Raw genomic sequence first — 15,969 nt, 5'->3', positions numbered from 1 at the left:
AAGCATAAGCCGCCTGAGCCGCCGCAACCGCCACGTCAGCGGCGGCAGCAGTAGCAGCAGCCACCGCAATTGCACGTCTACTTTGCTCCACATAATTAATATTATGAGTCTCCGGCGGAGGAGTGATGGGTTCACGACGTGACCGGCCAATGCATGCTGGAATCTTGGTTTTCCGGTGACCGGAATTAAAGTCTGGTGGTTTGATATTATTATTATTATTAATACCAAAGAAGGCTTTGAACCACCTTAACATTTTACCCATATTGTGGTGGTGGTCAAATGAAAGTGAGAGTGGTTTTGTAGTTTATATAAAATTATTATATATATAAATATAAATATATAAACTTATAGTTTAACAGCTAATATGTTTTGAATGTTTCTATTAAGAGGGAAAAGTCCACAACAGAAAATATATATTGTATTTATATATATGTGTTGTGTATATGTATACACTAGATTAAAAACCCGTGTGTTACACGGGCTGGAAAATTAAAATAATATAATTAAAAAAAACGTATACATTTGTTATGATTGTAATAACACATATTTCATGTAATAACGAAAAAGTGGAAATTTAAGTTTGTTATTTAAAATTCTCTGAAAAACTTATTCTTTACCAACAAAAAAAAACCTACTATCATTAATAAACCAAAAGAGTTCAAGTCACATCTCAGCAACACGCTAATTTCCATTGATTACAAATACTCCAAGACCTAACATATACTCATTCATCACAAACTCCACATGTACTACTTAAAGATTAGGGACTTGCTCAATTACTATGGAGTGGAACCAATTTATAGAAAAACCATCATAAATATTACGTAAAACTAAGAAATTTCTCTTAACATTTTGGAAGGATATTATTCATTTTTTCTCTTGCGATGATACTGTATCTCATTAATACCAACCTCATATTAGTTGCTTATTCTTTTTAAGTTGTTCTTTGCCCTTTTAATGTAGCTATTATTTGCGCCTTTACTTGATTATCTCTTTTTACCCTTTTGAATTTACCCTTATGCTGTTGAAATTATATTTTGCACTTTGCATGCCCGTTTGTTGTATTTTCCAAATATAAATGCACAATATAAAATCTTACTTTCAAAGTCTTTAAATTTATTTTAACTGTGATTCTATATAATAGCTTAAAGACCAATATAAACTATTTTGAAACTGATCCCAACTAATTTAAACTGGCCCATTTTGCCTCTAGCCAAATGGACAAAATTTTTAAAAATCAATTGATCTCGCACACTTTGTTCGGCTTAGTAGAATTAGGATAAAAAAACATTGCTTTATCAAGAAAGTTTTCACATATAAACTTGTGGTGCTCTTGTGATGCAGTCAGTAATACAAAACCTATGGATTCATAATCTGAACAAAAGATCCATTATTTACGCCTCAACAAAAATAAATTGAAACCTTATAATTTAATTCTTATAATAAGGTTGGGTTCGGGTCAAAACCAGTTATGATCAGAATACGTTTGGGTTAAAATGGATTGATGTATCAAATGTATCAAATAAGGCTGGGTACCGTCGTTAGCACTTGGGTGGGGCGGTTGTTTATTGATAATTACTTTCTAAAAGAATATTCATTGATCTTTTGCTGACCATCATCGTCTACACATTAAAAGTATGCAAATAATATACATTGAATTATAGCCTTACAGGTGAGCATTAAAACTATTCAAACACACAAATCTATCAAACATGATTTAGGTATAAAACCCTAACTACAATACAAAATAATACCAAAACAAACACAAATTTAGGTGTAAGAACCCTAAATACAATAGTCAATACGAAGATACACATTGATGAAGATGAAAGGTTTACAAAAACCCTGCTTGCATACAAATTAATCAATTAATTGTGACCATGTATATTGTGAAAAAACTCATCAAGAACTAAGAGTTGTAATCGACCAAGGGAAAATATGATTTACCTAGATGATAATGAATAAATAAGGTACTTTGTAGCTTTAATTGAAGAATTAATCTTCTAAATAAGAATTAATTTCAAGAAACAATAAAAAAAATCTTAAAATTTAAGGAAGTTTGTTATTAAAAATTACTCATGCGTAAATTAAGGAAACTAATTACAAGGAGGGTCAAATAAGATGATTCAATTGAAGTGCCACTTGGCATAAAAATAGTCTCATGTGGCACAAAAATTATTTTTGTATATTATAATAGTAGATGTTTAGAGAGGGTAGGGGTAAAATGGTCCAAGAAAAAAAAGTAATGGTAAAAGTTTAATGCATAATTTGATACTATTTAAATATTTGAAAATTTGATACTATTTAAATATTTGAAAATTTTGTGGTGAATTTTATGTTAAAGGTATAAAACTTAAAATAAACAATAAATTGTAAGACTATATGGTTGTGTTTTTTTTTAAAAAAAAAAACAATTGTTTATTTTTCGTATAATTATTTGAGAATACAAGTTCAATTAGGGTAAGGGTGAACTTAAGTAGTTAAGTGGCTCAATTGTATAAAAATTAAGGAAATTCTAAGAAAAAAAATTTATATATAAAATTTTAAACTTAAAAAAAAAACTATTTTTTTTTCTTTATGTTTGTTGAAAATGAAACATTTTATTAAAAATGTATTAAAAATGTAACTTTTAGTACAATTAGAGAACGGAGAATAGAGAACACTACAGGATGTTAGTAATATAAGTTTTTCAGTTGGTTTTTCTGACTGATAAACTTAAGATGATTGCTCGAATCTTAAATTAATATTTACATATTTAATATTTTAGCTATGCTGACTTTGCTTTGACTTAAGTTATTCTAAATATACGTTTTGTTGACTTTATTTTGAAAAAAAATATACCGGGTCAAAGCAATTACGAAAATACCAAATAAAAAGTTTGTCATTACATCTTAAAATTAATGATAAACGAATAAACTATTAAATTGGCACAAATTTTGATAAGCCGACCTTAAAGCGTGTTCTGAATGACAACTCAAATTTGAATATCTATCTCCGTTTAATATGGAATGACAGATCGTCATACAGTTGTAAATGTTGAGATAGCAAAATATATTGTCAACGTATCAATTTTATACGGATTGACAGATAATTATACAAATGTAAAAACTAATATAGCATAATATAAAATGAACAACCATTTAATAGTAATTAATTATAGAATAAGATGTTAACATTCTATATAATTCAAAGAGAGGTAACTTCAAATTCCAAATTGATTCAAAATTAACAAACCAACCATGTATATAACAACACAATTTGATAACACATTGAGCAAGTATAAGAAAATAGGGCACTCAAAGAATGTGGCACAACTTCAAGTGCAAATTCATTTATCAAAGTCCTTTTCTCAAATTAAAATTGTTAACCAAGTAGAAGAGGCTCCGAATGGGGTGTTTAGCCCAAACAAGACATGTTGTATTCTGGTTCATGTCAGTTTTCAAGATTCGAGTGAAGTGTTTAGCCGGACAAAGGCATCCATGTATTTGGTTTCATGTATGCTTTTAAGATTTTTGTTAACGTTCGACCTACGAACATGACCCATTTAACACACTTACACGAAATATTTAGTTTGGTCTTAAGAGATATAATCATGTTATAGTTAAATTTATTTCTTGAGATACACAAAAAGAATCATAGAACTTCAATAAATATGTTTTATATCTAGAAAATGATAATGAAGAAAAGCTTTATAACAGAAAGAGCAAATAGAATATTAACTAATCATAAATTGGGTTTATTTGTATGTTATTAATATAAAGCATTTAATCTTTTAAAGTTTAACTAATATAATGTTTAATTTATAAAGCAACAATACAAGAAAGAATCTTTGGGTTGTACTTGGGTCCGGTAGTCTAGTCACTAGTGTCTTTTGTCTCCAACATCACCTTGTGAATGTTTCCCTATACACAAATTTAGATATGTACTTGTATACACACCCATGCATGTACATATAAACACTAACATATGTATAATGTATACATGCATCATGCATGTCCATTTTCGTATGGTACCATTTCACACACCAATGCTTTATACACTATTTAAGATAAAACATAACATTTCGGTAATAAGTTTCTTCACATGAAAATATTTGGCCCAAACTTTTTGTCCATTTATTCATTATTATCATGGACATGTTTTTTTAAGGAACATTAATTATGGATAACATAAGAACTATACACACATGATTATAATATATAGCGAAACTATGTATGTTTTAGTTGTTAACCATATGATATAGGTATTTGATATTTTCTTTCTTTGTTATCCGATTTTGTTTAAAGTACAAACATGTTGATTCCGTTCAAAACGGTTGGTACGATATATGTGGAGCGTTATTCGGTGATACTAATATGGGGTGGTCGAGGATCGTTTGGACGATGGGGCAATGCCTCGTTAGTGATATGGCGTGTATGATGTAGTTGCGAGGGTGTGAAACAAAATTTAGGAGGGAGAATTGAGATTTCATTTAAAAAAAATATAATAACTAATGGGATTCAACTACGTGCTTTGGGGATGTGGCAAGAATTTGGTTGCTATTGGCTCGGTTCGCCACAATACCAATACAATACTGGCACTCACTATAGTACCAAAAAGAAAAACAAAAAAATAATGTCGTAATACGATCAAAACATTACCTTAAAAAACATGTCATAATTTAATAAAATCATGATGTAAAATTGTGCAAATGTTTCTAGTTAATTTTCTGATTTCCTTTTTAATAAAACAGGAAATAAGACCACTCGAAGGGATGGTTCAGTCTTGCAAGAGGGGGGGGGGGGGGGGGGGGGGCTAGGGGAGCCCGAACCTGAGACCAAGCATTTAATTTCCGGTGAACTAACTAACCACTCTTTCAACATGTTCTTTTTATTTTAAATCTGCATCAAATGATATGTAAAGTGGTGTGGTATATTTCATAACGGCCACCACTTTAAATATATAGTATTATAACGATATTTATACCTAGAAACACTTAGAGATATTTATAAAATTAATTTAATAACTCTAAAACCTAAATTCCAAAGTGTTTGGAAGTTATGGAAGCTAGATTGAGGGAGTAACATGTCCAAAAACAAAGCAACTTAAGTTGCTGGTGGTGTGATTGATATGATGAAGGAAGAGGTAGCAAATCAATTATGTTGTGTTTTTGTTCACTTGTTAACCATAAAACCATGCCAATATTGTGAAACCTTTTATCCTTCCCTCATTTGTTTCTAGTATTGCCTTACCCCACCCATATTCCAAACTTCAAAAATAATTCATCACTCGTAACAAAATAACATTAACTTACTTTGATATAAACTTTATAATAAAATATAATGTAGAATGACCAAAAAGTTAGGCAAAGCTACGTATGTGTATTTGCATCCTTGGTGTTTTATACACAATTATATATGAATATAATGGTTGTTGCTCACACTTTATAAACAAACGTAGTGTTTTAGCTCATATGAATTATGAAATACCGGACATGGTGTTTTAGGCCATTTTATTTTTGATGCAATACATTATGTTTGTTTTATGGTAAGTTTTGAACATGATGTTTAGTGTCATATGAAATACGAGGCTTGGACTTAGTAAATTCGGTCGATGGTGTTTAATTTATGATGTAAGAGCATTCTCAATCAATCATCAGATTATGTGATAGGGGTTTTTATAATTTATGAAGTGGTGTAAGGTGTTATGATTAAATGAGAGAGAAAATATTTTGATTTTTCTGTATATTTGAAAAGTTTCTATAGCACCTTATAATTTTTTTAATATATTTTGAAAGTGGTTGTGAGTGAATGAGGGAGAAAATGTAATGATAAATATATAAAAAATATTATTAAATTGAGAATTCGAGAGAAAATATAATGTGTTTTAGTGTAATTTTAGATTTGAAGATAGAGTATTGAATGTGAATGTTCTAATACATATATTTAATACCAAAATCGTGGTAATAAATGCAAGATCTCGTACGCGCAATATTGGTCAACAACAAGCATCGCAAGCTAGAGTTGTATAAATCGAAGTTTTCTATTGGGTATAGAATTGAGTTCGGGTATGACCGAGTATTGAAAATGGGGTATTGGCCATACCCGGGTCGGGTTCGGGACCAGATATTGTCTCTAAAAATCATACCCTACGTATCGGGTTCGAGTCGGGTATAAAACTGGGTATTTGCATACCCTATTTTCGGGTATTGAAAAAACCTTATCTTCAGGTTTTTTTCGGGTATAGATTGGGTGTTTTTTAAGGGCTGCACTTTTTTGAGGAATTTGTCGGGTACTTTTAAGGTAATTTGGGGTATATATCGGGTTTGAAGAACCCGGTTTCGGTTAATGGAAAAACCAAGTTCCGGGTATGGAACCAGTTCCGGCTTTCGGGTATTACCGGTCCGATTCCGCGTACGAGTTAGTTTTGGTGGTCCGTTTTTTTATCCATCTCAGCAGGTAACTAAATCTTCGAAACCTGATGGGCTGATGAGGCCCGGCCCAAATGTTGGCAGAGAATAAGATTTTAGACTTTAGAGCACAACAAACATATGGTTCCGAGCCCAAGGTTTAGTCAGTTACATCTAAGTTAACAATATGGATTATGGAGAGTTAAGTGTGCTTATATATACCGTTTAAAAAACAGTGACCTTATAATATAGTTCATGACATGAGAGATGAAACATAAAAGTAAAGTAACTAACGGTGACGACGCGGGTTTAAATCCTCCTACGTGTCATATCTCTGGGTTTAAATTTAAAAGTAGTTTTAAACAGAGAATCAAATAATCCTTTAATCATGTGTACGGGTATTGGCGAATTATAGAATTGCATAACGACATGTATAAATGTGTCTTTACATTCCATTTACAATTCTCTATTTTTTTTATTTTTTATTATTATTATTATTTTTTTTTGGAACTAAAAAATATTTTATTTTATTTTATTTTTTTTAATCCCATAAATCCTTTTATATATAACACAAACCGAACTACATCTGGATAATGGGTAAGCGAGCAACAAGCTGCGCCGCTATCCCCTTTTGAATCGCAAAGCCTATTCTACTAAATATAAATCATTGGTTCCTCGGGCTCTGCGAGTCATTGTGGACCTCCTTCTGCACCCGCTCCAAGAAGCGAACCGTCTCGGGAGCTAGGGATCCAAAAGTGTCGAAGGCAAATGAAATGAACACGTGCTGATTCTCCAAACACGATGTCTCATGCTTAGCAACCTTCCTAGACTCCGCTCTCAAAACCGCCTGTCCCGGTACGAAGCCACTGTCTCTCAGCCCCACCAACAGGGACACCCCAGTGAGGTCAACACACGCATTCTCTATTTATATATTATGATGTAATTGATGACCTAATATGTAAACACATGAAAGCATTCAACTAAAATCATATTAATAACCATAAAAACCTGTAAAACACATGTAAATAATGTTATAAGTGGTGTTTTAATTAGTTATTTTTATATAAAATTAATTAGGTATGATTGTAAAATTGTTCTATGCAACCATGTGCATATATCCATGTGTACCCACACAAAAACATTGTAAATGTTGTACTTAAAAAAATCAAACATTATATATTCAAACATGCACATCTAAAAATTCTCATGTCTTTATCTTCATTTCTAAAAACTCTCTTCTTTTATGCCAACTATTCCTCCATCTTCCATGCATTCACGCGCCTAAACCTTTGCTCACTCATTCACAACATGGGTCGAAGCTATTCTTCACTTGTTCGCATTCTTTTGCATCACTTTTATCAGTACTACACGGAGTAACCATCCAAATATTCTTATATCTCTGATCAGAGGCGTATGAATCACACATTTAAAAACTTATATCCGTGTCTCATAATTCTACTTTTAATATTTAAGAAACACTAGTTCAGGTTACATAGATTAAACTATCTTGACTAGGGGTTTACGATTAGATCTGATCTCCACGAGTCCTAATCTTTCAAACCTGGAAAACAAAACACCGTGCTATAAAATACATGTGCTATAAAAAGCGAGTAAACAATACTTGTCAATGAGTCAAAGATTTTGATATAGATCTACCCACCTACTTAAAGTTTTTAACTATTCAATTATTTGATAATACTCCTATATAACACAATGCATAATTACACAAATAAAGTTCACATACAAACCAATTAGAGGGTTTTTGCGTACGTTCAAAAAACATATTGTATTTTTATATGATTTTGTTTCCTTGTCTTGTTTACTTCTAGAATATTATTTTGCCCAAAAGAAATTACGTATTCGGACAAATATTTAAATTTGATTCATTATAGCCATCATTTTCTAAGAGTTGGTCAAGATCAGCCTAATATATATGGAGGTGATTTATACGTAATATATTTTATTAAAACATAACAAATTATTCGGAAATAGATTTCCTTTTAAAAAAACTACTTATATGAATTCTAGATTTTAGAATTTATCTTTATAAAGAATTGGATAAAGTTTAAAAATATAAATTCAAAACTTGGTGTTTAGGTAATTTTAATTTTATAGGTTATTGACATATATAAAGTATCGACAAATAAATACCTTTTTAAACAACTTGTATATATTTAAACAACTTGGTGTTTAGGTAATTTTTTTTCTCTAACATTAAACACCCAACTTATAAATGATTGTAGTAAAAGTATATCGGGTTTATATTGAAAACAATATGAACGTTTATATTAATGTTAAGGGGCATTTCACATATACAATAAATAAAAAATAAATAAAGAAATACGTGACATAAAATACTTAAACAATATATTAGTATTTCAATGAAACATGTGTATTTAGTGTATTTAATAAGTTTACAGCATTTATTAAATATTAATTGATAATTGATTCACAAAGATTATGATAATATCATTACAAACAAACTAAAATCCTTATAAAAATCTGTTCTTGAAATCATAATAATAAAAAACCCTTGATTTTCGAAGGAAAAAATCAGAAAGATAAATAGTATATTAATATTTTAATAATTTACTTACTTTTAAGTAAATTTAAAGCATTTATAAATATTGTGTGATGAATGATTCACTAAGATTATGATAATTTATATCATTACAAACAAACAAAAATCCCTACAAATATCTATTTTTAAATAAATAAAATGAATCTTAAAATCTGGAAATGGATAAGAGAGAAAATAAATATATTCATGTAATCATTATCATCATCATCATCATCATCATTGTATATCCCACCAATAGCAAATCTATGGTAGGGTCTGAGGAGGGTAAGATGTAGACAGCCTTACCTCTACCCCATAAGGATAGAGAGGCTGCTTCCGGTGAGACCCCCGGCTCGATAGTAGTTTTGCATCAAGCCTTGGACATAAGGCACATAGCACTCAATCATCGGGACACCGGCTGATCGGTGCATGTATCCTTGTCTTTCGGCTATCAACGCCACTACATGATGCCTGATTAACCGTCCGTCACTTTTAACGTTATTTTCACGAGATTAGTAAAATAACGTCAAAATTAGTGCAATTTCACTTTTGCCCACCCAAGGGTTCACACATATATACATCATATGTGCGCATCACAAGCAGGGCTTATATTCATGTAATCATTATAAGTAATTTAAAAGCATTTATTAAGTAATTTTCTAGTGTAAGTGAAATTAGTTGTCAGAGAACTCCAAAACACTAAAAACTCTAATACAATGAATCCACCTTATCGAGTTCAAATATTAGAATACTATTATTTGATTATTTGATTCACTAAGATTATGATAATAATATCATTAACAACCAAAACAAAAATCCTTAAAAACTATCCATTCTTGAAATAAAAAAGAATCTTTAATTAAAAAAAAAGGATATGCAAAGCAAGAAAAATACAAAAACATAAACAGTATATTAATACTAATTTTATAGCATTTATAAAATATAAATTGATTCATTGAAATTTTTTCAATTAATTAACAAAAACTACTTTCAACACTCGAGTGACATTCTTGTGACAATATATCATATTGACTTTAAAGCCAAGTCATTAGAATCATTACTCATTAGTAACACCGTCAAAGAAACTTATCACTATACAAAACCTTCATTAAGTCAGATTTAGAACTTAAAATCATAAAAGTTCAAAGTCTCAACTATTACTCTAATATCATTGGACCCGAAGACTAATTCCGATTTTTGATATTATGATAATAATAGATCAATATAATTCCAAACAAACCAAAAATCCTTAAAAATATCTATTCCTGAAATGCATAATAATAATAATAAGAATCTTGAATTTCGGAAAAAGATAAGAAAGAATATTTTGATTGCATATATAAACACATCTTGTCTTTTTTCCTTCTTCACCCATATTATTGTATTGTCTCATTTACCCTATATTTCACAACTTTCTTGAAATCTTAATCCCACACAATAAACCTCCAATCTTTGATCTGATTTCACCAATTCAGTCAAAAGGGTATCCAAATATCCCAAAATTTCTCTAGAAAACTTAATTTCATTTCATACCCATAAATCTTAACACCATAAAGTTTCAATCTTTGATCTGATTTCACCAATTCAGCCAAAAGGGTGTCAGGATTTGTCCAAATTAAAGCTCAATTTTGAATCTTTTTGCAATTTGGTGATATGGGTAAGGTAGCAGTTGCGGCGACGGTGGTGTGTGCCGCCGCCGTGTCTGCGGCGGCGGTGATGGTGGTGCGTCACCGGATGCGGAGCTCCGGGAAGTGGGCGAAAGCTGTGGATATAATGAGGGAGTTTGAGGATAAGTGTGGAACTCCGATTGGTAAACTCCGGCAGGTGGCTGATGCCATGACGGTGGAGATGCATGCAGGACTTGCTTCTGATGGTGGGAGTAAACTTAAGATGTTGATTAGCTATGTGGATAATCTTCCAACTGGGTATATATATATATATATATATATATATATGTTAATTGTTGATTTGAGAGTGTTCATAATATGTTGATTTTTTTCAAGATTTGATTTGAGTTGACTTTTTTGTGATTTTGACTAGTTGGAAAGTGTGACCATTTTTTTTTTAAGAACTGGGAATTGGAAATTGGGTTGTGTTCTAAAATATCAAGATTTGGATGTGCATTTATCTTCAAATGATTTGGATTTGTTTGAAAAAAGTTTGTATTTTTCAAGAATTTAGGATATGTGTTATGTTTGACTAAATTTATTTGACTATGATTTGAAGAATTGGGTTGTGTTTTAAAACATCAAGATTTTGATATGCATTTTTCTTTAGATGATTTGGATTTGTTGTTGAAAAAGTTTATATTTTTCAAGAATTTTGGATATGTTTTGACTTAATTTATTTAACCATGATTTGACTGATTTGAAGAATTGGGTTGTGGTTTAAAATATCAAGATTTGGATATGCATTTATCTTTAGATGATTTGGATTAGTTCAGAAAAAAAGTTTGTATTTTTCAAGAATTTAAGCTATGTTTGACTAAATTTCTTTGACCTTCACATTTTGTGTAGGGTTTTTGTAAGTTTAAAACTTTCTTGGTGTATTAGTATTTGTGGGAAGTTGGTTTTGAATTTGTTAAGTGTACTTGTTGATTCCGGTATTTAGGCGAAACCGGTCCCCTGCTTGCTACGATTTAATGTCACTATTATAGTATTAGCAGTTATAGGTGTTTAGATAAACTGATTGTAGTTGGGAGTTAAGATTCAAGCAACTTGTTATCTGAGGATTTTCGTAGCTCCAATAATCGTTTTAAGAATGCACACTGAACCGTATTTCCATTACAAAAGTTGTATTTGAACAAAGCCTTTTAATTGAAAAGGATATGTAGGAATCTTGAAGCTTGTTATCAAATGTAACTTTGTTCATATATTCCAAAAGTCATGGACTTTTTGCTTTTCTTTAGTTCTGGACTTACTTTATTTGATTCTATTGGTTGGCTAAAAATAGTTATATGGACTTTACGTTTGACATTAATTGAACGGTTCTTCTTCGTTTTCTTTTCTGATGCAATGCTGTTGCATTTAAAGAATGCATTTACTTTTATAGAACACTATTAACCACTGGTTTGACTACAAATATCCATAAAATTATAATCATAATTGTTTATCTAAGAAATGTAGTGACTTTATTTGTTCTTGATCCTAGGGACGAAACGGGAATTTTCTATGCTCTTGACCTTGGTGGTACAAACTTCCGAGTTCTTCGTGTGAAATTAGGCGGAGTAGAAAATGTGAAAAAAGAATTTCAAGAAGTTTCTATTCCTCCAAATCTCATGATTGGGAAATGTGAAGTGAGTTTTTTTTTCCTTCTACATTTAAAAATGAAATAATATGACATTAGTTAAATATATTTGGTGAGTTAATTGTTTTTTTTTTTTCGGTTTTTAGGATTTATTTGATTTTATTGCTGGAGAACTTGCAAAATTTGTGGGTACTGAGGATGAAGATATGCAAATTCCACCTGGCACGCAACGAGAATTAGGCTTTACCTTTTCGTTTCCTGTTAAACAATCATCAATTGCAGGAGGGACTCTTGTTAGATGGACAAAAGGATTCAATATTGAAGATGCAGTGAGTGTTGCATACATATGTTCTATTACTATTTTACCCTTAATCCCTTATGTATTTTGTAGTATACCTCACAAAGACGAAGCAAAACAAATATTTTTATTATGAAAATGGAAAGCAAGAGTTTTTTATTATAAGTATAATTTTTGTGGAATTTTGTTAGCACATATTTTTTTATGTTTTCAAGATTAATATTAAAAGATGCAGTCAGTGACTCAGTGTTGCTTACCTATGTTCTTTTACTATTTTGCCCTTTTTTGCTTTATAGTATAGACCTCACAAACGAAACAAAGACAAAGAATTATTTTGAAAACTAAAAGTGAGACAATTTTTTTAAATAGAGAAATTAGTATTGGAATTGTATTAGAAGTACATATTGTACATGTTTACAGGATTTCGAGGGTATAATCGACATTCTACTGTAATCACTTAAGGGTTTCTATATATGTTTCTATTTATGCGGTGTTATTGGTTTGTTTTATAACAGGTTGGGTTAGATGTTGTGGAAGAGTTGACGAAAGCAATGGAAAGGGTCGGCCCTGATATGCGTGTTTCCGCTTTGGTAATTTTTTATTTTTTCATAATTAATTTTATGCTTAGATAAAGGTGTGCTTAACTTTTAATCTTTTACTTTAGCTAATAATGGACCAGAGCCTTAAAAGGTTAAAAATCTATAATTTTGTGTTGAGAATGCAGGTCAATGATACAGTTGGAACGTTAGCAGGAGGGCGGTATGGTAACTCTGATGTCATTGCTGCTGTCATATTAGGTACAGGAACTAATGCAGCATATGTAGAGCGTGCGAATGCAATTCCTAAATGGCAAGGTCTACTTCCTAAATCAGGAGAAATGGTTAGTTATTTATTATTATTATTATTATTATTATTATTTTTGAGTGGGTTGATTTGGGTCATTTTGATCGGTTAACAAAACCGTCTTACCTGCCTGATTTGGTTGTTTATATGTTAAGGTTATAAACATGGAATGGGGCAACTTCCGGTCATCGCATCTTCCTTTGACCGAGTTTGATGAAAGTCTTGATAACGATAGCTTGAACCCTGGAGAGCAGGTAAATATTTTGGATATACTTTTTTCTGTTCATTTAATTTCACATCTTCCATCATAATATTGTTTATTCATAAATATAATCCTTTTAAACAGATTTACGAGAAGATGATTTCGGGAATGTATTTGGGAGAAGTGGTGAGACGAGTCTTGTTAAAGATGGCAGAGGAAGCCGAGTTTTTTGGAGACACCGTGCCATCCAAACTTCAAAAGCCCTTCGTATTAAGGTACATTGTTTTTTCACATAGTATATGATAATCTTGACTTTAAATTTTCATATACTGTTTGATATTTTTTCAGGACCCCTGATATGTCTGCAATGCATCACGATTCGACTCCGGATCTCAAAGTGGTTGCAACCAAGCTGAAAGATATACTTGAGGTACGTATCGTGATGGTTTTGGCCTCGGTTTTGTACCCCAAGTTATATATTATTTAGTTATTTTTATAATATTTATGTAAGTATATATTTAATATTCTAAATAGAAATTATATAAATAATAGGCTTGTTAAGGCTCGAGCTGTTTTATTAAACGAGCTCCAATCTAAGCTCAGGCTCCCATACATATTTATATTTTTGATCACGTGCACGGTTGACTTGCAGATATCCAATACTTCTTTAAAGATGAGAAAAGTAATCGTCCAGCTCTGTGAAATCGTGGCAACTCGCGGTGCTCGTCTCTCGGCTGCAGGAATCCTCGGAATCCTCAAAAAAACCGGAAGAGACGTTTCCAAGGAAGGCGAAGAAAATCAAAAATCAATAATAGCAATGGACGGTGGGTTGTTCGAACACTACACCAAGTTCAGAAACGCAATGCAAAACGCCATGAATGAATTGTTAGGTGAAGAAACCTCTAGAAACATTATCATCGAGCTATCGAATGACGGGTCGGGCCTCGGTGCTGCTCTACTCGCAGCGTCACACTCTCAGTATCTCGAGTATATCGAGTCGGCATAAATTTGTGTTGGATTTTTGTACATTTATTTGAGATTTTTTGGACTCATGGTTTTGTTTTTGTTTTCTGATATCTATTTCCCATTATATTTATGGGCTCTTGTAGCATCACATGGAATTGTATGTTCACATGTTTTAAGATGTATTAGTGAATGAATAAAGCAAGGTTTTAAAACATTATATTAAGCCTTTTAACACTTACATTTCAGTTATATATTTATGCAGTCTTTATAAATTTTTGTATTTTTTCAATTTGTTTATTTATTTTCGCATACCATGTCTTACGATATAAAACGGTAACTGAGCTAAAGAATTGTTTATTAATTATGTTACGATATAAAACGGTAACGTTTTGATGGTCTACCGGTCCAAGTAAAAACTCTTCGGCGTGTCATTCTTTCTGCAAAACCGACTAACAGAACCACAACCAAATAACTCAAAACTAATTAACAACAGGTTGTCCGGTTTTGTTTGCTTTGTGAAACAAAATTAGGGTTCGGTTCGGATATACCTTGCTCCAAAACCGAACCAATATAAATTTGTTTGAATGTTTGTTATCGAATTTATAGCCAGGATTCATTATTTTAGACGAAAGTTTCCCGTCTATATTCATTATAGGAGCAAGGAGTTTACACCAAAGTTTATTATTTTGAGCCAAGATTTTTCAGACTCAAGCACTTCAAGCCCAAATGTAAAACCTAAAACCGATTAATAACCGAATGGAACCCATACAATATACCGAACCTGAATGGAACAAACACTTCAGAACTGGTTCCCATCATGGATTGTTTTCACCTTTCATTCAAGCATGATTAATAATTATGCACTTATATCGGTTAACCGAAACCATCCATGATTAATGCGTTCAAAACACCTGGGTGCTATTAGAGGTGGGCAAATAAACCGGTAAACCGAACAGACACCGTACCGGTTTGAAACCAATTATGTAGAAACCAGTTTGGAACCGATTGAAACCGGTTTTTAATTTTCTTCACCAAAACCAATTCCAAACCAATCAACACCTGAACTGAAACTGATCGTAACCTGGTCAAAAAACTGGTTTCAATTTGAACCGAAACCGATCATAAACCGGTTTTAACTTTTGTTGACCAAACCGAACAGGTTTCAACCCGAGTTTTAAACCGATTTATGTACCTCTATGTGATATGTTAATCAACACAACATATAATAGAACAAAATCATAATTCATAAACATAACAAACTACCAGTGTTACTTACATATATACTTAATTAATCATCCAAATGCTCACTCACATTTATAATTTTACTAACAGCAATAAAATGATCCAATTACAATAGAGAGAGAGAGTCAGATAGACATGCAGCAAATAATCATCCAAATAAACATCAAACAAACTCAAAACTCGGGCAACACATTATCTTTCGCCTTCGGTTTCACTTCCTCGCC

The 15,969-nt window shown here is 31.5% G+C and overlaps 1 protein-coding gene across 1 annotated transcript; it reads left to right on the top strand.

Annotated features, from left to right (window-relative positions):
• The first annotated feature begins 10,321 nt into the window (after nucleotides 1–10,321).
• Nucleotides 10,322–14,706, top strand: LOC143607070 (hexokinase-2-like). Its single transcript, XM_077082644.1, has 9 exons — nucleotides 10,322–10,873; nucleotides 12,099–12,243; nucleotides 12,341–12,523; nucleotides 13,008–13,082; nucleotides 13,217–13,372; nucleotides 13,491–13,589; nucleotides 13,682–13,812; nucleotides 13,886–13,967; nucleotides 14,190–14,706. Exons 1-9 carry the CDS (start codon nucleotides 10,602–10,604, stop codon nucleotides 14,541–14,543), a joined length of 1,497 nt encoding a protein of 498 aa, XP_076938759.1. The 5' UTR covers nucleotides 10,322–10,601; the 3' UTR covers nucleotides 14,544–14,706.
• Nucleotides 14,707–15,969: the final 1,263 nt, after the last annotated feature.

The sequence above is a fragment of the Bidens hawaiensis genome, unplaced genomic scaffold (genome assembly GCF_021521415.1).
Source record: "Bidens hawaiensis isolate Kalapana, Puna unplaced genomic scaffold, B.hawaiensis_p1.1 tig00079233_1, whole genome shotgun sequence".
NCBI classification, from domain to species: domain Eukaryota; kingdom Viridiplantae; phylum Streptophyta; class Magnoliopsida; order Asterales; family Asteraceae; genus Bidens; species Bidens hawaiensis.
The sequence above is the reverse complement of the archived record's forward strand: the minus strand, read 5'-3'. Positions and strand labels throughout refer to the sequence as shown.